The sequence below is a fragment of the Neolamprologus multifasciatus genome, chromosome 14 (assembly GCF_963576455.1).
Source record: "Neolamprologus multifasciatus chromosome 14, fNeoMul1.2, whole genome shotgun sequence".
Taxonomy (NCBI): domain Eukaryota; kingdom Metazoa; phylum Chordata; class Actinopteri; order Cichliformes; family Cichlidae; genus Neolamprologus; species Neolamprologus multifasciatus.
This window is the reverse complement of record NC_140452.1, coordinates 823,267-847,938: the sequence shown is the minus strand read 5'-3', so window position 1 is coordinate 847,938 and position 24,672 is coordinate 823,267. Positions and strand designations below refer to the sequence as shown.

General features: G+C 49.4%; 1 protein-coding gene and 1 long non-coding RNA gene across 3 annotated transcripts in view; one reads left to right on the top strand and one right to left on the bottom strand.

The window, feature by feature from the left end:
* LOC146502837 (uncharacterized) overlaps nt 1-20,293 on the top strand; it is a 144,737-nt gene extending 124,444 nt beyond the window's left edge. The window contains exon 2 of the long non-coding RNA XR_014868855.1: nt 17,204-20,293. This is a non-coding gene — a long non-coding RNA (uncharacterized LOC146502837). The remainder of the gene's footprint in view (nt 1-17,203) is intronic.
* Nucleotides 729-24,626, bottom strand: dvl3b (dishevelled segment polarity protein 3b). Of its 2 annotated transcripts, none has more exons than XM_085131597.1 (18): nt 23,937-24,626; nt 21,873-21,942; nt 21,320-21,453; nt 21,144-21,235; nt 20,908-21,052; nt 19,703-19,799; nt 18,987-19,056; nt 18,541-18,680; nt 18,381-18,457; nt 11,144-11,211; nt 10,981-11,061; nt 10,775-10,909; nt 9,481-9,648; nt 9,223-9,393; nt 6,887-9,095; nt 4,868-4,951; nt 950-1,152; nt 729-866 (listed from the first exon to the last, which is right to left on the bottom strand). In XM_085131597.1, the coding sequence occupies exons 1-15, from the start codon at nt 24,098-24,100 to the stop codon at nt 8,803-8,805; spliced, it is 1,905 nt and encodes a 634-aa protein (XP_084987723.1). In that variant the 5' UTR covers nt 24,101-24,626; the 3' UTR covers nt 729-866; nt 950-1,152; nt 4,868-4,951; nt 6,887-8,802. The 2 variants fall into 2 exon arrangements, with proteins under 2 accessions (XP_084987723.1, XP_084987724.1); XM_085131598.1 differs by having other exon boundaries at nt 9,232-9,393.
* Between the last annotated feature and the right edge of the window lie 46 nt (nt 24,627-24,672).

Below are 24,672 nucleotides of genomic sequence, written 5' to 3'. Positions count from 1 at the left end.
GTGAGTCAGGCTCCATAGACTTCCATGTTAAAGGTTCACAGCACACACAAACATGTTTACAGCCTGAAACACAGTCAGTCAACATTTCCCCGCCTTCATAACACCTGTGGGGGGGAATGTTTATATAACTCACCTCTTTGCATTATTAGGGGTGTGGCCTCTTTGACTGACAGGTAGATGGTATCTGCAGTCTGGACCTCTGTATTACAGCAGAGCGTGTACACGCTAACCTGTGTTTACATGTGAAAGTGTCTGAATGTTTCACGTCATTACTTCCATGTTGGCTTGAAATGTCTCCCTCTGCTGGCTCTGCAGCTTACTGCACATGTGGAGGGTCACAGCGTGACATGGACACTGTGGACTGTTACACGCTTTGCTGTGATATCAGGACGTTTGTGCTGTTTTTAATGACATCATGTGACCAACAATATGGCTGCTGTGAGGTTACTGTACAGAGCGTGCACAAAGGCGGAGCTCCAGTTTCAGTGAAATTCAAGGATTTTGATTGGATGTTACTAATGAGCAGGTATCTGTGGTAGCAAGCGTCAGCTGATGACTCCATCCTGTCATTTCTGATTGGATCAAACAGGCTGGAGTCCATCTTTTATTTACAGTCTACTGTGAGTAAGCACGCGTCACGCCGCTGGTCCAGAGTCAGCACTGGTGGCTGAAACAGGCTGCATGATGACATCGTCAGCGTGATGATTCACGTAAACAGACTGAGACACTTTATTTATTTTCACTCTGCTTTACTGAGGAAGGACAAACAGGAAGTGCACACATCAGCCTCAAACATCCAGCTGTGGCGTGATCGCCGAAGGTCAGCGACGCCTCCAAGACTGTCACAGCTGAACGAGCCACAAAACCTGAGGAGGAAGAGGAGGAGTTAATCAGCAGCAGATGATGAAGAGTGGAATTCAGCGTGTATGTGACGATTTCCTGTTCTCACCTGAAACTTGATGAAGGTCACAGGAAGTGTGCAGACCTCCTCATGTCCAGCAGCCCGGTGCTTGGCGCCCCCTGCAGGAAGTTCTGTCAGCGCTGTATTTTCTTTAGGTTTTGATTTTCTCGTCCAACGCTACAAAAATCAAAACCTAAAAAAACCACAGAGCCGCAGCAGCAGCACAGCGACGCCATGGGACACGCCCCTTCCTGTTTAGAAAAAAAGAAGAAAAAACACTGGAGCTGTGTCCCAAAACATCGGCTGCATCCTCCGGAGGCCGCATTTGAAGGCCGATTACGTCACAGCCAGGCGCCGAAGGCTGTCCCAATTCGTCGACTCCTTCAAATGCGGCCGACAGATACGCCCTTTATTTCCCCGAATGTGAAGGATGGGTCGGGTGTGTCCTTCGTGGCCCACCATATCCCAGAATTCATAGCGCGGCCCAGCCAAGCTCCAGTTTCCAACAATGGCGGCTGCTACTAACTTTTAATATTACTCTTATTAATCTTTCTGGGTCACAAAATAAACTTTTTACATATTTTCAGGCGAGAATGCAGCTGTGTAAACTTCAAATATCTGCTCGTTTATCAAGATATCGCATATTTACAAAAGTGCTTCGACGTTTTCAGAGACGTCTGTTACCCACCAGCTCGATAGCTGACTGGTAGGGCTGCAACGATATACAAAATTCAAGGTTCGATATTTTTTTGATACAAAAAAAATGTTCATGCCTTTTTAATTTGTCAGTTATTAAAATTATAAATATATATTTTAACTCAAAAGTACAGTTTTTAAATTTAATGTTGCTGAAACAACAAAGTAATAAAATAAATCTATCTGATGGAGGAATCACTCATCTTTGGAAAAGAGAGTTTATTACAGAGAAATGTCTCTTTCCAAAATAAAAGCTCTACTATACGCTTCTTCTGGGCTATATTCTCAGCAGCATATTAAACATATCAGGTCCCCATAAGGAGAATCATGTGCTAACGGCTGTCTAAATGATTCGGGTAAAGTTTGTAGCATGCGTGCTTGTTGTTTTTCTCTGCTTCCACTTGTCTTTGCACGAGGATGATGTCGGAGTAAATGTGCAGTCATATTCGTTGTGTTCCCACTAGTGCTGTCAGCGTTAATCTGAAATGACGTTAACGCCACAACACGGCAAATCTCCGTTAACGAGCTACCGCGGATCGCCCCGTGCGTGGGGCTGGACGGCCAACACGTTAGCAAGCTAACTGCGCTAACGCAGTAGTTCCCACCATGTAACTGAGCATTGCTGGCACATCCAACATACTGTTTTACTTTAGTCCATGACGCGCTTACCTTCAGGGTCATACGTCACATGAAGACCAAAATAGTTCCAAACGCCAGATCTGAATGAGGGTGGGGGAGGTTCAGTTTGCCATGTTGCAATGAGCTTAGCTTCTGTCTGCTAGCTTGCGCTGCGCTCAGTGGATCTGCGCTCGACAGTGCAGCCTAGGCGGAGTAGTCGAACGCAGATTCACTGAGCGCTCAACACAGACAGCATCGTCAGAAGAAAAGTTGATAAAATAAATTAAAACATTTGTATTGTTCGATACATATGTGTACCGAACCGAAAGCACTGTATCGAACGGTTCAATATCGATACGAGTATCGTTGCACCCCTACTAGCCGGGGTTCAATGGTCACTCGAGCCGGCGAGAGCCGCGGATCCCCGCTGATATTTGCTACTCAGGTTAAACATGATATTTGAGTCACTTGGATAACTTAAATCGTAAAAGTAAATCGGTTTGGCTGAGATCAAAGTTATTAGATTAGATTAAATAAAACTTTATTAACCCATCGGGTGGGCTCCTCCAGGGTTTCCACACAGCTGACTAAACGTCAAACAGAAAACTGATTAAACAGAAGTGTGAGACGGTCGAGAGTTTCCTCCAGTGTCCTGTTATATTGTAGACAGCAAGGAGCAGACGGCGAGTTTATTAAACTCCACCCAGAGCGGTGGAGTGACGCTAGCGGTGACGCTAATCTGAAGGCTAGACCGTCCAATTTCACAACCTCGCACTTCCGGCCTTCTCGGTCTTCAAAGGACCCGGCCCACGTAGACCGCAAAGGCCGGGTCCTCAGGAGGACGCAGCCTACGTTTTGGGACACAGACACACTGCTGAGGTAATACCTGAAATCACTCTTTACCCTCCACCGCAGCCACACCTCCAAACACGTCGGTCAGCGCCGCAGTTTTAGGTCACGCCCTCCCTTAAAGAGGAAATGTCCTGCAGCCCCGCTCTGCCACGATTCCTGACGGCATCCGTGCAGCGATGCAGGAATGTGGTCAGAGCTCGCCGACCACCCGCTCGATGTCAGAAACACTCGGTGATAAAAGGTCTGAGCAGCGTGCCAGAAACTCCACAGGTCACGTCTGTGGAGCTGAGCACCGGGTTTTACCGCACGGTCGCCGGGTTGGCGTCGCTACGTCAGTCCTCAGGTGGTTGAACAGGACAGGTGAGCACTGTGGGGTTCCTGTCACCTGCACCTGACTGTATCCAGATATCAAACATGGCCGACACCGCGGTGATCGACCCCGATGCACACGCACAGTTGAGCCAACATCGTAAAAAGCTCTCCGTCATCTGAGACCGCCTCCTCAGCCTGAACACGAGGTGATCGGGGTCGTCCGGGTCAGAGTGCGCTAACGCGTGTTTGATCCACGGACGTCCACGCCGCTGCCGCTCCAGCTGTTCGAACGCAGCGCTCAGACGTCTCCATTACACCCGAGGTCCTGACGGGCCTGTCGGAGCAGACGCTGTGCATCGGCTGGAGGTTGGACCAGCGAGCTCACCTGTGAGCCGGCGTCACTCACTGAGCTTTCCATCGGCGCCGCAGCCCTGCTGCTGTTGCCTAGCAACAGGCTCCCTCTGCATGTCTGCGGGACCGAAGGAAGCTGCAGAGCGTCACGTTCAGCACGCAGCTCTGCAACGGCGGTGGGAGAGCACCTGCCTCAGGGCTCCATCGCCATCGCCGTCCAACAGCACAGCACACCGCGTGACTCCACGCTGCCTCTGATTGGTCCAGGAGAGCCGTGGTGCAACCGTGAGATCGGAATTTAAATCTAAACGATAAGCTTCACATCGAAGCAGCCCCGCCTCCCGACGCAGACTCAGCATCCAAAGAGAGAGTGAAGCGAGGCTGCCGTAACCACGGGAAACAGCCGACGGTACAACGAGCTTCCTCCACTCGCCGTCAGACGGATGGCTGGATTCGAGATTAAATGGAAAGCTGAACCTCAGAATGTTTCAGTGAGACGCGTCTGGATCCACCGTTGTTCCCACGCTCCGGCTGAGTCGGACCAATCCCAACATAACTCTGTGTCCCCGTGAGAACGTGCTCTCACAGCCTGGAGGACGCCAACAACGACTCACACGCTCAGTTACTGGGAAACTCCGCCCACTGGTGGTGACAGCGCTGCAGAGGGCAATCACAGGAAGCAGCGTTTGGTGCAGCGTCTCACCTTTGACCCCGGCTGACCGTCACAGATTAGGTTCGTTCTGCATTTACATCCAGCTACTGACGAGCTGTCACATGACCTGGTTTCAGCTCTGGGCCGGATCGATCAGTAATCAATCAACATTAATGAATGGATGACCTCAGCGGGCTCGCTGCGTTATTCTGTAAGGGTGTGGAAACAACATCACAGAAACACGTTTCCATGGTTACTGCTGGAGGATGAACAGTGAGGGCCGTTTAAGACTTTTCTACATGACATCACAAGCACCATACAGATGCCTGTGAGGGTCAGCCAATCAGAAGCCAGCTGTCTAAAAGGGGAGGGGCTACAGTAACTTGTAACTTTCAGATGATGTTAGGATACAGGAGTATGACTTCGAGCCCTGAATCATGCTAAGTTGCCCTGAGTAAAAGTTTCTGAGCATGCCGAGGCCTCACCTGCTGTCATGGTGACACCTCCCCGCAATCGTGGATGAGGAGCTGACACCGTCAGTCAGAGCCAATCATAACGGAGAGTTGCAGCTGCACAGACAAGAAGAGGGCGCAAGTTATTACAGGCAGCGCCTGGGAAACACTTCACATAGCAGAGGGCGCTGTTCCCGACTCGGAAAACTGCATTCCTCCTGGTCGTTGAGCTATCGATCCCGCTTATCGGTTCTTGCACTCGTGCTATGATCAGCTGATTTTAGAGAGGAGACGGAAACGGCGGTGCAGTCTCCAGCGTGGATATGCACGTCACTTTTATTTTATTGCACAAAAGGGCGAGATGCAAACTGCAGTCTGCTGCTAACACAACTTCACTCTTTACAAGCAACTGCACAGACAGCGTGTTAATGCTAAGCTAGCCAAGAACCCAGAGTGCACCAGGTAACAAACAGATGAGCCGTCAGGCTGCAGCCTCCTCTACCTGCTCAGAATCACCGTGGCGACCGCTTTTTGTGCTGGTTTCCATTTTTGCGTTGTACCAAGACAGGGGTGGGCAATGCCAGGCCTCGAGGGCCGGTGTCCACGCTCCATCACAGCTGATTCAAACGGCTAAATGACCTCCTCAACCTGTCTTGTAGTTCTCCAGGGGCCGGGTAATTAACTAATCATTTGATTCAGGTGTGATATCTAAAACCTGCAGGACACTGGCACTCGAGGCCTGGAGTTGACCTGAGAGAGGTGTGTGCTGCTGTAGCCTCATGGTTATATCGTTAGATGGTGATTATAAGCGCTTCAGATCGTTTTACAGAGGAACATGAAAGTAACGAAGTGTGTAATATGTTACTGAGTACAACAAAGAAGGGGACCTCAGCACGCTCAAACATGCGACCCACAGCGTGTGATTCATTTACATGACTGTAATGTCTTAGTGATGCTGGTGAAAAACAATCCATAAGAGAATCAATACTGGAATCGCTAAATTCCTATCAGTTCCCATCCCTGGCCAGCTGATGACATAATGTTAAACTGTAACATGAAATGTGGACGTGGGTTCAGAACCTCAGCGTCCATGCACAGAAACATCGCTCAGCTGGACATGAATCCGCAGTAATCCTGATGACAGGAACACTCTGAAATCTGACTGTCAGAGCAGCACCTGAACAGAGCGTCGTACATAAAGCAGAGTCCATCATTATTTTCATTTCACAGAGACCAGCTGTCAGTTTACCTTCTTATAAATATACATCATCTTTTCTAAAGAAAGCTCGTTTGTATAAATGTGAAGATGCATTTGTGGTTTTCCTGTAAACGTCAGACTACACCACTCCGTGCGGATGCTTCGGATTATAAAGATGAAACGTTTAAATGCTGGCGGACATGTTCTCCCCTTTTATTGTTTCATATGACATATTTATTTTAATCGTAGACACGAAAAGGCGTTTTGATATTCACATATGTGCACACAATAAGAACATCTCCACACTGAAGGTTAAAATGTACGCTGACAGCCTGCAGTTACCCGCTGATAAACCTTAAAAGGGGCGCACTCCGAACTCCATTGAAGAAATCTCTGTTTTAACGTTGGTGTTAATTTTCCAGGGATAGCGAAGGAAACCCTTCAGATCGTTTAGCGGCCGGTAACGGCGGGCTGTGCCGCTGTTTTCGGCAGCCTCGTGTGTCCCCCCAGTTATTTGTACCTGCACGGGAGGACTGAGGTTTCCACCCAGTCACGTAGGTTTCGGCGCCGCTCACGAGAATGGTATTTATCGACGACAGCGACACATAAAAACGCTAAAAAGGTTCGTTTTCTTACACGAAGCTTCCTTATGGGTGAGCCGAATTGATGGGCGGCTCCTCGGCTCTCACTGTGGACAGTACACCGCAGCTCAGGCGGGAAAGACGGGAGCGGTCAGCGCCAGGAGCGAAAACCGGGATTTCTGACGGCTGCTTCGGAGCTAGCCGTTAGCAACTGCTGCTAGCGCTGCCGCAGCGGTCAGTCACCGCTGCTGCAGTGCGGACGGACGGACTCACGGGCAGAGCGCGGACCGCTGCCGGTGCTCCCCGGCCCCGCGGACAGGCCGCTGGCTCCCGGCGAGGATTCCTCCTGGACCGCGACCCCCACCGTCGATCCATCGGGGCGTTAGGACCGGACCCTCCGTCTCCACCGTTCGGTGCCAAGATGTCTGCGCCGCGGCGGAGCTCCGCTTAAGCTGACGGAGCCCCGCCGGCCGCGTCCCACTCAGAGCACCGCCCTCCTCCCTCGGGACACTCCCTGCCCTGCGAGACGCCAGCTGACCGCCGCGGCTCCCTGTGCCAGCGGCCCGGGGCCTGGTGTCGGTGTGGTTCGAACACCGGCGCGTCCCGGACCCCCGCCGTGCCCGCTCCCGGAGCCCGAGGCGGCAGCTGAACGGTTTGGGACGCGTCCCAGCAGAAAAGAGCGAACCGTGAACGCGAGCCAGTGACGTCACCGTCCGGGCCCAGACATCAGGGTCCCCAAAGACCAAGGTTAGGCTTCAGGGTGACCGTGGGAGAATGCGTTCACTACAACGCCGTGATGGAAGAGGCGTGTTTTGTTTCCGAGTGGAAAAGTTCAGATTGAAGCTCTTCAGGGTCACCTGACACAATTCTCTGTTTTTACTTGTTCTAGATTGTTTTTTCAAATAATAAGATGAGAAAACCTTTATTAGTCACACGTGGAAAATATTTCCTAGTCTTTGACTTTTACACTACCAGCATAAATGAATAAATTACTTTATTATTTTTATTCATGTGGATATTGAACATGTATGTCTATGAATGCACATCACATGAAAAATAACACGTTTATTTTGTTTTAAAAATAAACTTGTGATATTTATGTCACATGCACTATATCCACATGAATAAATAACAAAACAATTCTGACCAGCTCTGCTCTACATCATACATGCTTCCCTTAGGCAGTATCATCAGAAGACATACATTTACACCCAGCTCTCTGTCCATGAAGCCAGGTAACACACTCTGGGATCTAACCTGATTCTTACTCTGGGTGGTGTTCACCTGTCTCAGCCCGAGCTTCACGGCCCATGAGGCCTCTGTGTTTTGTAGTTTTTGTCCAGCGTCACCCGTCGTTCAAACAGCTACTGTAATCAGCTCAGCGTGCAGATCGGACAGAAGCATTTCACACATTTCAAAGACTTTTATTGATTTAAACAACTCAAATGTCTGCAGAGGATGCACAGCGTTTCTCTGAAAGCTGTGATGGAGCAAGAAGGACCATCCTCCGACCATGTTGCTGGTTTCACTGGGTTTTTATTTCTTTCAGGTTCGGTGTTTATGCTTTTCTATACTTTCAAACGTCTCCTTCACTCTGCTGTCACTAATAAACAAGTGACCTGAAGACACGAGCAGCTGAAGTGTGCGCAGGAAACCGGGTCAGCACGGACTCGAGGAACCGTCAGTGAGCTGGACCTGCTGGACCTGCAGGCCTGCGGACGACAGCCGGGTTGGCAGGGCGTACCTGCAGTTAGTTCCCGTTTCCTCTCGCTGACCTGAACCTGCTTCTGCTTCCGGTTTGGATCTCCTGTCGAGCCCAACCCGGCACACGATTCAACATCCGGCAGCTCCTGGAGACGAAGCTCAGCTTTCCCTCTGCGACGTCCTCACGGACAGGAACCAGAGAACCGATGTAGAACAGAAGAGCCTCAGAGCGAGGCCCTGACGTGATAACGGATCAAACCGAACGCTCCCGGCCTCTGAGCTGCTCCGATCTTCAAACATGTGAGGATGGCGGGTTGGACAGGCGAGTGCTGGAGGCAGGTGAGGTCAAAGGTGTGCCGCTTCACAGTGGAGGTTCATAAATAAAATCTAAATATGACGAAGAGCAAACTTTCCTGAATCAGCTTCATTCAAACTACGAACTCAACAGTTTATAATCACGGAAACGCTTCCAGGTCTCAATGTGATCACATGACATCCACAAAGAAGTCGCCGGGGTTTCCCATGGCCATGCGGAAGGACTGGCGGGAGGCGGAGACTCCAGGCTGGGCTGTTGGAAGGTCGTGGTGCTGACCTCTAGATGACGGCAGGATGTCTTCAAAGCAGCTCGGAGGTCGCTGGACGCTGCTGTCACTGAGAGGCTCCGCCTCCAGACGCTTCTCAGGAGAGGCACTCGCTTCCTGTTTGGAGTCTCTCAATTCGCTCCCTCCTGCTCCTTCCTCCTGATTGTCGCTGCAGTTCGAGCCGCTGCTACAGCTTCCTGTGAGGTCACAACAAACATGACATCATGATGTCAGTCATTTCACAGCGACCATATTTGGACAAGAGCAGCCAGCTGATCAGTAACAGCCAATCAGAACCCACTGCGAGTGTTTGTACACGAGCACGTTTGTTACCTTCACTACATGGACCTCCTCCAAGGGCCGGCAGCTGGTGGAGCAGGTGGGGGGAGCTGTAGGGGTGGGGGATGGGGTACTGGTAGGGGAAGGTGAGCTGGTCGCAGTCAGACCCTCGTGTGGAGGCTCCTTCCTGATCCATCAGTGACATCACAGCCATGTCTGAGGAGGAAGCACAGTCATGATCAGCGCAGCAGAAACCTCAAACTCACGCTCTTATTATGAAATGTTTTAACTTCCTGCCCTCACCTCCACAGAGGTCTCCGAACACATAATAGCACTGCTCGGAGAAGGTCACCTTGTTGACGGTGTGTCGGATGAACCCGGCCTTCAGCAGGTTGCCGCCGTACTTGCGAGCCTCGCGTCGGTCAATGAAGCCATCCACGTTACGGTGCAGCCAGTCCACCACGTCTGAACCTGCGGGGGCGGAGGGAGGCCGTCAAAGGTGAGGCACACATAACTTCCCGCTTTCCCAAACCCTCGCTGCAGTCGAGCCACCAAAGCTCTGCGGGGATCCGGTGAACGTCCCCGGAACCAGAACCAGCTCTAACTGGAACTTGCTCGCTCTCCGAGCCTCGTGGAGTGAACGTCCTCACAGGGCACCATTCATTGTCTGACGGCTCCTCGCTAGCAGACTCTGGTTGCCTAGGTAACCCTGCAGCGTATTTACTACCAGTGTAGTATCCTGTACTCTCATTGGTTGGAACCTTAGTTGCTGATCTCAAAGCTGATAAGGGTTTATCTCGGGACCCGCACACTTCAGTGTGGTTAACAAATGCCCGGCACGCTGATGATGATGGTTTTGCTACCATGGCGCCCCGCGGGCGACATACCTCTCTGTACTCTTATGCTAGTACTGCTAGCTGCTGTCGCATCTGGAACTTCAAAGCTAACGTTCGTCTGGGTTCTCCAAAAAGTCGATTCTGTTCATCTGGACGTAGCGTTCTGTGGGAGAAACGTTTCGTCATCATCCAAGTTCTTGGACCAACGTTTTGGAGATTTACTTTCCTGGATGATTGAGAATGCATCAAGACGTTAGCCTGGGTTCAACATGGCCAGTGACCAATCACATTGTTGTGATGTCATAGCAATGTGAACAAAAAACTGTTGCTGTCCCCTCGGGAAAAAAATCCCAAAAAGGGGGCGGTGCTGTTTCCATGGTCCAAAGCGATGACATCACAACAATGTGACAGGTCACCTGCCATGTTGAACCCAGACCAACATTAGCTTTGACGATTCAGGAACAACACCAACACGGGGATACCAGAGCGAGCGCCTGCTCCTACAGGGGGGTTCGGCCGGCGGCGGCGTCCCGGTAAACCGCGCTGAGGGTACCACACAAAGGGCCACTGTGTGTGACGGACGTCATTCGTAGCTCTAACATTGAGGGCTGGATCGGCTGAGGGCGGAGACCAGGTCAGAGCGAGTACGTGAAGACGAGACGATGAGGTTTCCTCAGTGACTGAACCCACACATGAGGGTCATCAGAGGTTAAAGGTCACGGTTCCAGGATTCAGACCAAAATATGAGCCGGACTTCTTACCGATGAAAGCGTTGGGGATGGTGATCTTCAGCCACATCCTGTCTCGGACCTCCAGGCCAGACTCGGGATTGGCCATCGCCTTGACAACCATGGTCATGTCACTGTGGATGTTGAGGTGGTTCTCCTCGTTCACGCCTGGAAAAGAGTAGCAGGTTAGCATCTGATGGACAGGTGACGGGAGGTGCAGAGGACGGTGGGTGTAATACCGTATAGTGGGAGGAGCCTCCCCGTCATGGCGGCGGTGTGAGACACCCAGGCAGCAGGGTCGATGGGACGGACTGGCTCGCCTGTGGAGATTTGGATGTGTGATGTAATCAGATTACTTTATGTAACACCTCGTGTGCCAAACAAATACCGACGATAACTCACTTCTCGGCAACGTGAAGCAGCCTCGCGGGTTCGGATCCCAACATTTTGCCACGGTTAGCGTCACCGGGCTGAAAGGAAGATGACACAGATCGGTCATTATTCAAACAGTAACTTTATTCACACGGCAGCCTCCGCACAAGCACACAGCTCAGGAACAGTGAGTCTCACACTTTGTTATGTCAGAGCGTCAAACTCTACCACGATTTTAGGTCATGCGAGGTTACCAGCCACCAACCAGCCGATCGTTCCTCACTGAAGCTGACAGGTAATCCTTTATCACTCAATGCAGCTTGGAGCTGCAGCATGACAGGAAAACTATTTTAAAGGATAAAAAGAAGGTTTAGAAACTGCTTTGAAAATCTGAGGCTGCAGTACCACTAATGACTAGCAGATGGCGATCATCTTAAAAAAACAAACAGGAAGTTACACGATCACGAGAGCGATGTCATGTTTTTTGTTTTGGTTTTGGAAACAAAACCAGGAAAACTTTGAGGAGCTCCTTTTAGGAGGCGCCACAGCAGAGCTTCTCCTCCGTCACTCCAGCCCCTTGCACGTCCTCTCCTCCCACCTGGCAGCTCCATCTCCATCCTCCCTCCCCTGCACATGCTCAGACCAGCTCAGCCTCTCTGACTCGGAGTGCTCCCTCTGATGGACTCATCATCTCCCAACAAACATCTGAACACCTTCAGATTGACTCCACCCTCTCCATCACATCACAGCAGGACATCTTTAAAACTTTCTCCTAGAACCAGCCGGAGATTATCCTCCCGCGCGTTCCTGGTCTGCTTCTCCAGATTCGAGCAGAAAGAAGCTGCTCTGCGCTGGACCAGGAACCATCAGCTCCACTACCAAGGTGCCACTATTAGGATCTATCAGGATGTCAGTGCTTTGCTCGCAAAAAAGAGAGCCGCGTTTAACAGCGTCAAGCAAGTGCTGTATCAGAAGAACGTCAGATTTCACCTGTTATATCCAGCCCGGCTGCGAGTGTTGCATGGAGACGATAGGCTTACCTTCGATTCACCTGATGAAGCCCAGCAGTTCATCGACCGGAGTTTCGGTAAGGATTAGGACAATGAGCCGCGGTTTGAACTCTGCGACCCAGCGATGAAAAAACTCCTGTACTTGGCAACATGTAAGTCAACTTGCAGTCCGTGGACTCGAAGTATAGACACTCAGTGATGTTCCTGTTGGCCTAAATAATATTATCCTGAGTTATATCTCTAATTTATTTATACTAAAGTTGATGCCTTTCAACTGTGAGTAACAGTCTCACAGTCTGTTCTCTAAAACCTAAAAGAGGAATTATGGATTTGATCAACTGGTCCCTAAATGCAATTGACACCCCTTTCTCAACGAGAGGTTTGGGCTTGGGTGAGCCTGAGTGCTGAAGATATCTACCTATTGGGAACCATGGTAACAGGGTTCTGGCTGATCGGAGCTGGCTTGGCCCTGACTTATCGAAGAATTAAGGAAGCAGAACCGGCTGTTCAGACCCCCACAAGGCTGCCTGCTGGGATTGAAACGATGGGAGAGGCGTGAGTTTCTCTAATGGGCTCATTGAGTCAGCACGGAGAAGATCTTGGAGAGGCTACGGCTGCTGTGAATACTCAGAATAAGATCTCTGACTGCAGACTGGATACATCTTGGAGGGCGCACTGTGGTCGTGAGTTCTCAGAATCAGCTCCCTCCCAGGAGCACAGCATGAGTAGAGGTCTCCTTTTTTCCTCTTGTACTTTCCCATTGTAGTGTATATTTCAGTGGTTTTTTTCTGTAACGCTACCGATCTCCGACCTGTATCCCCATGTGATGTCTGTGTTGTGTGTGTAAGGTCGGGGGGGGGGGGTCCTATTTCACTGCAGGGCAACCTGCACGTGGCGAATAAAGCCTTGATTGATTGATTGATTAATTATATTCTATCATAGGAACTGGGAGCCTTCCTGTACAGAAGTGTTAAAAAATGTGTTCCTGGAAGCTTTTAGTAATAGTGGTTAGCCTGCAGCTTGCCTCAGAGAGAGCGACAAGTACAGGTTTAGTTCTAGTTTTGTTTTCATCCTTGTTTATGGACAAGAGTAAGGGAAGGGACTCCACCAGATCTTTGCAACGTTTGTTCACCTCTATGTACACAAGAGTTGAAATTTTCCAAATCGTGCACTTAAATATGCTCATTGCTTACCTTTTTTTCTGGTTATTCTTATGGTGTAATCGCCTTAGTTAAACATGGTGAATGGTATTGATGTGGGGGCGGCTGCTGTGCGTTTCATTAGCTGGAATGTGAGGGTTTGAATGGGCCTGTCATGAGCCAGGATTTTTAATCATCTGAAGTATCTAAAATGTGACATTGCATTTCTCCAGGAAACCCACCTGTTGGTAAAAGATCACATCAGACTTAAGAAAGGATGGGTAGCCGCAACTCAAAAACATGTGGAACAGCCATATTAATGCATAAAAGAACTCATTTAATGCATCCACTGTTATCTCAGACCCGCAGAGGTGACTTGTGATGGTTTCAGGACTCCTGTACCATAAGCCTGTGGTTCTGATAAATATTTATGCCCCGAACTGGGATGATGATAAATTTATTGGCAAAATAATATCATTAATTCCAGATATGAACTCAAAACAGCTGATTTTTGGTGGAGACTTGAACTGTGTGATGAACGTAGCACTTGACCGCTCCAGCTGTAAACCTACAAATCTCTCCAAAAAAGACAAATTATTATCCGTTTTTATGGCCACTGGTGGTTTTTATTTCCACAGTGTAAATCATTTTCTTTCTTCTCTAATGTACATCACTCATATAGTAGAATAGAATAGAATAGAATAGAATAGATAGAATTGACCAGAATCTCCTCCCCTTAGTCAAGAAAACTGAATATTTAACCATTGTAGAGTCAGATCATGCTCCTGTACGTTTAGATCTTGCGTTTCCTCTGTACCAATCAGAACACCCACCCTGGAAATTAGACGGGACTCTCCTGGCAGAGGAGGGTTTCTGTGAAACGATATAAAAACATAGATGACTTTCTAATTTTCAAACAGGAAGATAATGTTTCACCTTCCCTCTTGTGGGAAACATTAAAGATCATAATCAGGGGAGAAATCATCTCATATTCGTGTAGAAAAAACAAAATGAATCGAATTAGGCAAGAGGAGCTAATTAAAACCATCTCTATGTTAGATGCTCAGTACTCTGCTTCTCCTGAGCTTTATAAAAGGAAGCTGGACCTCCAAACACAAAACAATTTGATGTCAACTGAAAAAACTGAACTGAACATCTTCTCTTAACCCTGGAGAAACCATGGGGTCAATTTGACCCCATGGTTTCTCCAGGGTTAAGAGAAGATGTTCAGTTCAGTTTTTTCAGTTGACAAATTTGACCCCATGGTTTCTCTAGAAAACCAACGGGGTTGGCTCTGACCCCATTGGTTCTCCAGGGTTAAAATCACGAGGTTATGTACACGAGCACGGCGACAAAGCCGGACGTTTATTAGCACAACAACTTAAATGCCGCTCAGCCGCACAACTGTTTCAGGTGTTCCCCATATTATCCACTCCCTAAGCAGCTTTGGCTCCTTCTCTGGGTACAAACTGCACTTCAGTAAAAGTGAATCCTATCCTGCTAATGACCTGGCTCTTCAAATACAGAGCAGTGCTACACCTTTCAAAACAGCCAAAAATGTCTTTCAATATCTAGGCATAAATATAACAAGAGATCTGCATGAAGAAAACTTCTGTCCGCTACTTGAAAAGGTCAAATCAGACTTAAAGAAATTGAAGCCACTTCATTTATCGTTGGCAGGGAAGAAATGAACATACTCCCCAAGTTTCTTTATCTTTTTCAGTGTATCCCACTTTACCTTCCAAAATCATTTTTAAATCTATTGATAAAGCTCTGATCTCATTTATATGGGATGGGAAAAAACCTAGAATACACCCGGATCTGTTACAGAGGCCTGAAAACACCTAGGCGGCTTAGCCCTTCCAAATTTCCGCCATTACTATTGGCCTCAAATGTTCAAAGAATCATATGCTGGCTGATGAAGACTGGTGCCAAATTGAAGCGGCATCTTCATCTCTACCTCCATTAGAGCCTTGGTCACCTCCAGCCTTCCAATCTCCTCACAGCACCACACCAACAGTCTTATAGTTATTAACACCCTCAGAATATGGGCTCAATGTCGAAAGAACTTTGGGTTTGAGAATCTTCTCCATTTAACCCTTATACACAATAATCACCTTTTCCTTCCAGATTAGACTCTGAATTTGCTCTTTGGCAGAGACGAGGCCTCCATAAGTTTTCTGACATGTACATAGACGTGTTTTGTTTTCAGGATTTGTCACACAAATCTGACCTCCCTCCCTCGTCCAGCTTATTTAGATCCTTCCAAGTTCATCACTTCCTTCAGCATCATAACCCTGACTTTGCAAATATAACTCCACTTACTGCTGTAGATGATCTGTTGAACCTGACATTTAAGCCTAAAGGCCTAATCTGAAGAATTAGTAATTGTATAGCCTTCTTTCAGAATAACAATGCCAAAGATCAAAGCAGACTGGGAGGATGAGCTGGGAGAGCGCTCTTTTAAGAGTAAACAACAGCACTTTCTGTGCCAAATTAAACATCATACAGTTCAAGATTCTTCACCGCATTCATTACTCCGAGGCAAGACTGGCCAAAATATTTCCAAACATAGATGCAAGCTGTGAGAGATGTAGAAATCCCTCTGCAGATTTAACACATATGTTTTGGTCATGTCCAACTTTAAAAGCAATTTTCAAAACACTGTCCGAAGCATTGAATGTTGAGCTTCAGCCCAATGCAGCTATGGGCATATTTGGTGTCACAGATAGAGGACACTAAGGAAGAGTCATAAAAACATAATCGCTTGCACACAGAAGGATGTTGTTGCATTGGAAGTCAAAGAAGCCACCCAAAGCGGCTCTGTGGTTCCTGACACAGTTCATACAGCTGGAAAAGATAAAGTACGCTCTCGAGGGGTCGAAGGAGAGATTCTTTGCTGTTTGGGATACATCGCTAAAACATTTAGAGAAAATTAAAACCCACCTGATAGATGCTTAACAGCTGCCGTACATCCTTTTTCTGTGTGATTGTGATTAATTTTGTGCAAACTTCCCTTTAAGTGCACATCTTCAAATATGGTGAATTTCCTTGCACCTCATTTAAATTCACTTTATTCATTTATTTATTGTAATTTTCCCTCTGGATCGCTGTCCAACATGTTCTTGGGGTGGGTAGATATATGAAAAGGAGCATTGTGGCCTTGCTACATGTATATCTTCGTACTACATTGTTGAAGCTCAAAAACAACTTCTCCTTCGGTTACACTCACCTCCACCCGCCCCACCCTGCCTCTTCACCTCTCTGTGGATGGTCAATCCCAGGTGCTCCACCATCACTACCTCTGCTCCCTCCACCTGTGCCCCTCTCGTTCGGATGGGGCGATCGTGTCTCAAGAGTTGGCGGTTCGTCTTGTAACCTGGAATACTGCGCTTTGAGTACTCCAGGAGAGTAAAAAAGCACTATATAAGAACCAGCCCATTTACCATATGCCTCCCCAGACCATCAGTGACGGCAGAGCCAATGACTGCCCAAAACATTCACTGTATGTGCACAATGACAATAAAAGGCTATTCTATGTTATTCTATTCTACCCATCACCAAACCCACCATACCCAGTATGAAATAATGTTCTCAGACCCCTTCACATCTGTCACATGTGCTCAGAGTGAACCTGCTCTCGTCTGTGAAAAGTTTTGGGCACCATTGGTGGACCTGCCAATTATGGTATTCTATGGCAAATGCCTGTCGGGCTCCACGGTGCCGGGCAGCGAGCACAGGGTCCACTAGAGGACGTCAGGGCCTCAGACCCCCTCGTTAGTCTGTTTCTGATTGTTTGGTCAGAGACATTCACACCAGTAACGTATTCCATTACGTTACTCAATGAGAGTAACTATTCTGAATACTTTGGATTACTTAATATCATTCTTTTTACAACTACATAAATGTACTATTGCTGTGATTTATTACTGTTACTGAAGGTTACTCTCCACACCAACACCAGCTAGATGTTTAAATCTTAATATAAATGAGTAACAGTGGACATTAGGTAAGGCTGCACTTTTTGCAGCGATCGTGAATAGAAAACTGTTCCGCGCACAGGCATTAGAGCCTCTTAATGAGTTTATTTGGGTTTCCACCGGCATCAATTACCAAAAATAGAGAGGGGACAGCCTCAGTTATGAAACAGGAAAAGACCGTCGTGTAATCCATTCATTTCAACAAAGTAACTGTATTCTAAATACCACCTTTTTAAACTGTAACTGTAACGGAATACAGTTACTCATATTTTGTATTTTAAACACGTAACATTGGTACATGTACTCTGTTACTCCCCAACACTGAGCTGGAGGAGTTGGTCCAGGTTTGGCCTCACACTATCAGCAGTGACACTGAGACTCGCCAAATGCAAAAGTACTGAAACAGACTCAGAAAACGTCAGAGGTTCACCTGTAAAAAGCATTCCTGTTTTGGGGGTCGGGTCCTCGCACTAGTCCAGTGCTTCCCAACCATTGGAACATTATCTGGTTCCACCTGATTGGTACTCTAACCAGCGTGAGTAACGGGCAGAACAATTACATCCTCTTCCACTAGGAGGCAGCACAACGAGCTGCTCTAATTCGATGGGTTGCCAACAGACAAAGAAGAAATGACATAATGGTCGTGCTGTGAGACGACGCAGCCGTGATAGCAATAGATAAATATTTGAAGAGAAAGAGCAGTCAGTCTGACGTGGGACCTGGAGAAGGCCCTAGCATCAGTGGTGGTCAGCAGAAAGCAAAACAGGTGTACTGGGACAAACGAGCCCCGCCCACTGTGCCTGAGGCGCGGGGGAAGTGCAGTGTGATGTTTCTGATGTGAAATATGTGCCGTGGCTCCAAAAGATTGGCAAACACTAGCTCAGAGCGCCTGCTGTTGATCTCATTCAGACCAAAGCAGCAGAATCGATGAAGCCCAACTCGGAGCTGAGCGCTTTGACCGCTTTGACTCGGCGGTCTGGTTAAAGCGTTCCTTTGATGCAGCGTCTCCACTGCGACGCAGGAAGAACACCTGAGCTCCTGCACGGACTCATTTGTCAGATAAATCAAAGCTGACTTTAAACCACGTGATCAGCCCTGGTTACCATGGCGATCTTACGGATGAAGCAAAAGGTCTCACCCCGGTTTGTGGACGATCTCTCGGAGGACTCGGACGGCGTCGTCGTTGCTCATGTTCTCGAAGTTGATGTCGTTCACCTGACGGACACACAGACGACACAGCATCGTGAGCTCACCGCCACCTTTAAAACAGGAAGCGGATTAAACGGCATGAGCGGCACCTGCAGCAGCATGTCTCCCGGCTCGATGCGTCCATCCGCCGCCACCGCTCCGCCCTTCATGATGGAGCCGATGTAAATGCCTCCGTCCCCTCTGTCGTTACTCTGACCGACAATACTGATGCCCAGGAAGTTGTACCTCTCTGAAGGCAGGCACACAGCAGGGTTACCCTGAGCTGCTACGTGCAAACATTCCTGTCACTGCGAGCTAACCGCCACAATAACGCTAGCTTCTTAAACCTGCGCTCTCTCTAATGTCCTGCAGGAGGCGCCTTCTGACTACTCCTGCACGAGCGTGCTTTCAGCTCATGCTTTCAGCTCTGACTGAACAAGCAGCAAGTTACTTTTGGTCCAGTTGGAGTTTCAGAGAAACAGGAAGCAGGGGAGGGTTTAGGGCGGGGCTACGGCGCGATCGGCAGCAGCGCTCGCCCGTACTAAAGCGTACTCACCCATGTTGAGAGTTACAGTGATGATGTTGAGCGACATGGTGGAGTCAGTGACACTGCTGAAAGACACAGACTGACAGACAGACGGACAGAGAGAGGAGACAGTTACAGACGGACGGACAGACAGTAGAGGAAGGACGGCCCCCTCAGACAGGAAGTTCATCAGGTAACGTCACTGACAGAGTCCACGGGTGTCCGCAGTCCTGAGTCAGCTGACCGACTCATCAGTGGCACCTGAAGTCAGCCTGGACCGGTCACATGACTGATTCTGACCTCCGTGAGCTCAAAGGTCAGACGGCTTTGGTCACAAAGACCGCCCACATTAAACACCTGCGTGCAGGTACGAGGAGGTAAAAACCAGATGTGAGTAGAACCGCTGCATTAGAATTCAGTAGAAAAACCTTTCACTGAAGTTGGTTTGTCACCTGACCTGTGACGATTATCAATCAATTATCACCATGGTAACCAACGCACGAGACCCCACAGGCCTCCACAGTGACCCTGACCATTGTCGGTCCGTCTGTCTGACCTTTGAACCCTGCACACTCCCACAGGTTGCCTGAAAACTCACATCTGTTTCCTGTGCAGCGCCGCCACAGCTGAGGAGGCGCCGATGGCCTCCGACCAATCAGGTCGTTTGTTACAGGAAAAAACAGGAAGTGTCTGAACTCTGTCAATAACGCCATCTGATGTCAGTGTGCGTGTGTGTGCGTGTTTACCCTCTCCATCCGCTGTGTTTTGGGTTTCCGGTGGCGGCGGCGTTGACGCCTGATGAGACGCGGTGAGGAGCTGCTCTGCTCTGTTGATTGGCTGAACCTGAAATGATGTCACAGAGGGAAGCACAGCTGGCTCAGTGCGACTGGTTGGGCGTGGTCACTCAGGCGGGAAAAATTAAAGAAAAAATGTAAATATTTGTACAAACAAACAGGAAAAAGCTCGACGTGAACGATGTGTTGAAGGACAGAGGACGCACAAACAGGCGCCTTCACTTCAATCTGTTGTTTGTCTCTCAGTCCCCTGTTTCCCCCTTTACGTGTATATGTGTTTGTGAGTGTGTATCCCGAACGCTGGCTTAGCTGGGCCACGCTGCCGTACATCGAGCCTCGCTGGCTGAGCTTCAGTCGGCTCTCAGGGGGAAACGTTTCCTCGCCAAACTAATTTCTGTGTCTGGTGAGGATCTGGGAAACGAGTCACGGCTCACGCCACAGAGCATCACCGCTGCGCCGAGGGTTTGTTACCTCCACTGGACATAAACTCACTGTTTTTGGAAACGTCTGTTCTGATTTTATGTTAATAAAATGAATAAAAAGTGAGACTAAAAGTCGTCGCTGTTATTTATCATCATCAATATTAAAAATGAGTAAAATGACTCAAAATTATTGATGAAAGTTTAACAACAGTCATCAAAACAAACATCATTTGTTCACAGAGTCTAAATAAACACATTATTGTTTCTATGATCATTAAAGCAGAGTGACGTGCACATACCTGTGAGCGAGGTTTCATAAAAGGCTCAAATTTAAAAATAAAAAATCTGAAATCCAGAGAAAACCTGCAAACACGGACGGACGGAGGCGGGAACACATTATTTCTGCTCATGGATGAGCTGGGACGCTTTTATCTGCGGGACAATACAGACCGCAGCGCTGGTCACCTGACCTGCAGCAGCCAATCAGAGCAGGAGAAGGAGAGCGGCGTGTGAACAGGATTACTGGAGCAGAAGAAGCAGACCCAAGGGCGCCGAGTGCGTGTCATAGCAAACCCACCAATCACAGCGAGGTCTGCTGATGATGTCATGAGCTTACCTCACATACTTAAAGCAGAGGGAAAGTGTTAACCTGCTGATCATGAGCATTATCGAGAGGTCAGAGTTCACTGAGGGTCCTCACAGGTACAGGTAGGCGTGTCTGTGAGTGAGACTCACCTTCCTCCTGAGTCTTCCTCAGACGAGCAGAAACTGGTTGTTTCCAGTTCGCTGCTCTGCTGGGTCGATGAACTGTCGCCACCACCTGTTGGCTCCACCCCCCTCTCATCAGCTGGGCAGTGGGCGTGGCCATTCAGGCGATCACCTGTAGAGACCACAGCCAATCAGCAGATGGCAGGAAATGCCTGTCGCTGTTTAACAGGTGTGCAGGTGACACCTCTCTCTCCGCGTCTTACCTTGCTCACCCACATCTTTCCTCTGCAGCCTCTCTGAAACAGCAGGTTTGACCTCTGACCCCTGCAGCTCATCATGGCTCACAGTAGCAGCACTGAAACAGACATGACATCACTTCCTGTCAGCATTGAGGCCTGCGCTACAACACGTGTTGCATTCTGGGCCTCGGTGTACTCACTGGAAGGATGGCGGTCTGGAGTCTCCGATACCACCTGTCCTCTCTATAGGGGGCGGGGCTAAACTGGTGGGCGTGGCCACAGACAGGACATCTGAACCTCTGAAATCCAGCTGGCAGGTGTCTGATGACACCAACTGCAAGGAGGAGAGACATGATGAACACCTGAGGGCTCAGGACACACCTGTGTGTGTGTGAGTTGTGCCTGTTTACCACCACTGTGAGGACACAAATTACAACTGACATTGTGGGGACATGAAGAATTTTCCGTAATAAAGGTTTAAGAGTGCGGAAGCTTCTAATTAGAGTCCATTCAGTGTCCTCCAGTTATCCAATAAATAACACAACAAAATGTGCTTTCAGTCTTTTAATGTGACTGAAAAAAGCTGTTGTGTGCCTGCAGGTGTGCCTGCAGGTGTGCCTGCAGGTGTGCGTGCAGGTGTGCGTGCTGGCTGACTGTGTCGTTTTGAGACAAAGGAACGATTTTAGAGTTTGTCCTTAATCATCATCAACAGTCCTCATAAACTCAGCTGTACCGTGTTCGTGTGTTACTGACCCAACAGACGACCCGTCCGTTCACACAGGGCAGCCTGGCGTCATCGTCGCTGATCTCCTCTTTGACCACCCTGTAACACATCAGGATTAGCCATGAAAGAAAATTAAACATAAGTACTCTAAAAATATCTAATAGCACACGTGGGCATCTCAGGTACACAAAAGCCACACCCACCTGCTATCAAAACCTCATATTTGTGAGGGGCAGCCAATTAGAAGGAGAGAGCAAACAAACTGGACTAACATCACGACAACAACGCTGAGGGTTTAAAGTGGGCGGAGTTATGGTGGCTACGTCCATCTCATATTCACAATCTGAGTATTACTGCAGCTGTGGCGGGGACACAAACCCCGCCGGGTGTTCTCCTCTTTGTTACACTCAGAGTCACAGATCAATACTGAGGAGATCGATCGATCATCGCAGCATCAGCTGAGAGGGGTCACACACACGTGCTGGTCTGCCTATCTTTGTGAGGACACATAGTCACGGACTCCATCCCCCAAACCTGAAACCAGCTCTGCACCTCCACCCAGCCGCAGTGTGTCATAAAAGCCCTGCGTGTGTGTGCATGTGTGTGTGTGCGTGCGTGCGTGTGTGTGTGCATGTGTGTGTGCGTGCGTGCGTGTGTATGTGTGTGTGCGTGTGTGTGCATGTGTGTGCGTGCATGTGTGTGTGTGTGCGTGTGTGTGCATGTGTGTGTGCGTGCGTGTGTGCATGTGTGTGCGCGCGTGTGTGTGCATGTGTGTGCGTGCGTGTGTGTGCATGTGTGTGTGCGTGCGTGCGTGCGTGCATGTGTGTGCGTGCGTGTGTGTGTGTGTGCGTGCGTGTGTGCATGTGTGTGCGTGCGTGCATGTGTGTGTGCGTGTGTGCATGTGTGCGTGCATGTGTGTGTGCGTGTGTGTGCGTGTGTGTGCATGTGTGTGCGTGCATGTGTGTGTGTGTGCGTGTGTGTGCATGTGTGTGTGCATGTGTGTGTGCGTGCGTGCGTGTGTGCGTGTGTGCATGTGTGTGCGTGCGTGCGTGTGTGTGCGTGTGTGTGTGCATGTGTGTGTGCGTGCGTGTGTGCATGTGTGTGCGTGCGTGCATGTGTGTGCGCGTGTGTGTGTGCATGTGTGTGCGTGCGTGTGTGTGCATGTGTGTGTGCGTGCGTGCGTGCGTGCATGTGTGTGCGTGCGTGTGCGTGCATGTGTGTGTGCGTGTGTGTGTGCGTGTGTGTGTGTGCGCATACACAGGGATTATAGAAGCTCAGATTATTAAACAGTTGTTTCATCAGAGTTCAGAGTAAATGAGTAAAGATGCTCACACTGACACAGGCTGGACTGTCAGCAGTTTGAGTGACTCCACAGACTGACCTGTGTGTGCAGAAGGTTTAAAACACACAAATACAAAGACGACCTGCGGCAGCGTGCCCACGTCACAGCGCCGCTCCATGAAAGCTCTTTCACGTGAAAACAGCAAAAACCAGAGTAAGTGAAACGTGCAGAAGGAGCCCCGGAGCGCCACCCTCAGACCGGAGGGCGGGAACATGTTGGGGAGCCCGATGTCACGGGGAACGTGGGTGGATGAAGCGGAGCGAGATGTTCTCCAGAGAACTTCCTGTCAGGAAGAACCACCCAGTCTCCGCCTTGTCCACCACAGCTGCTGCACACGTGCGGTACAGCGGACTTGCCCACCTTTGACCCCGAGGCCACAGGTGCAGCATCGGGTGGAGCAGCTCGGCACCAGGCTCCGACCGAGCTCTGCTGCCGCCACCTTAGGGTTTCTCCAGGTGTCAGACTGCAAAGAGGACGGAGCACCCCGGATGGCTCCAAAGGCGTGGCTCCAGGCTGACCTCTGACCTCAAGCTCTGAGGGGACAACACCTGTTCCACATGGACAGGAGGCAGGTGGGGGAGGCTCCCTGTTAGGCGTCTGAGGTCCTGCTGCTGCTGAGGGTCAGCTCCAGCTGCTCCACCCTGACATGCGCAGGAGGGTGATTGTACTTTAAGAATAACAAACCTCGCGTGACGGGAACAATACACTCACCCGATCACGGATCAATGAGCGCACGGACCACGTGACTCACCCGAAGTCGTCGTCCACGGACTTGAAGAAAAATTTCACGTTGGGTTTGTTCAGCACGTGCTTAAAGTCCGCCAGGGTCACGCGCTCCGCGGGCACGTTGATGCGGACGAGGTAGGGGGTGTCCTGGTCCTCCAGGTGGTAGATGACGCGGGTCTCCTCCGCCATGCCCGCGAGCCCGGCTTGGCGGTCACGGGATGACGCCGAGGAGACACAGCTGTGCACCTGTCCGCGCGCCCGCGCTCCGTTCGTGCGCGTCTCCGCTCACGAGATTTCGCTCTCGGTCCAGATGTGTCGGTCCAGCTCCTGCGGGTCTGATGCTCCGTCTCCTCCCGACGCCGTCAAGACACACACACGCACGAACACACACACTTCCGCTCGGACCCTTCAGAATAAGAGCTGAGAGAACACAGGCAAAAATAAAAACAATATCTGGACTCTGAGAAATGATGACACACACACCTGCACGTTATTACGTCACAACGTCAGAGGTTCAGTCTCTATGTTAAAGGTCATGTTTCTTTTGGGGCTTTTTGTTCTTATTCAGTTTTATTTATTAATTATATGTTAGTTATTTTATCTTATTTTTAATTACGTTTACCAATTTATTTTGTAGGTCCGCATATTCAAACTCCCTGAAGGTACAGAACAAATGTCCTCGACCCAGAAACGCTTCTTTTTCCCGCCGTCCTGGTTGTGACGCCACGTCCCTCTCCGGGCTGAATTTATGAGCTCACAGC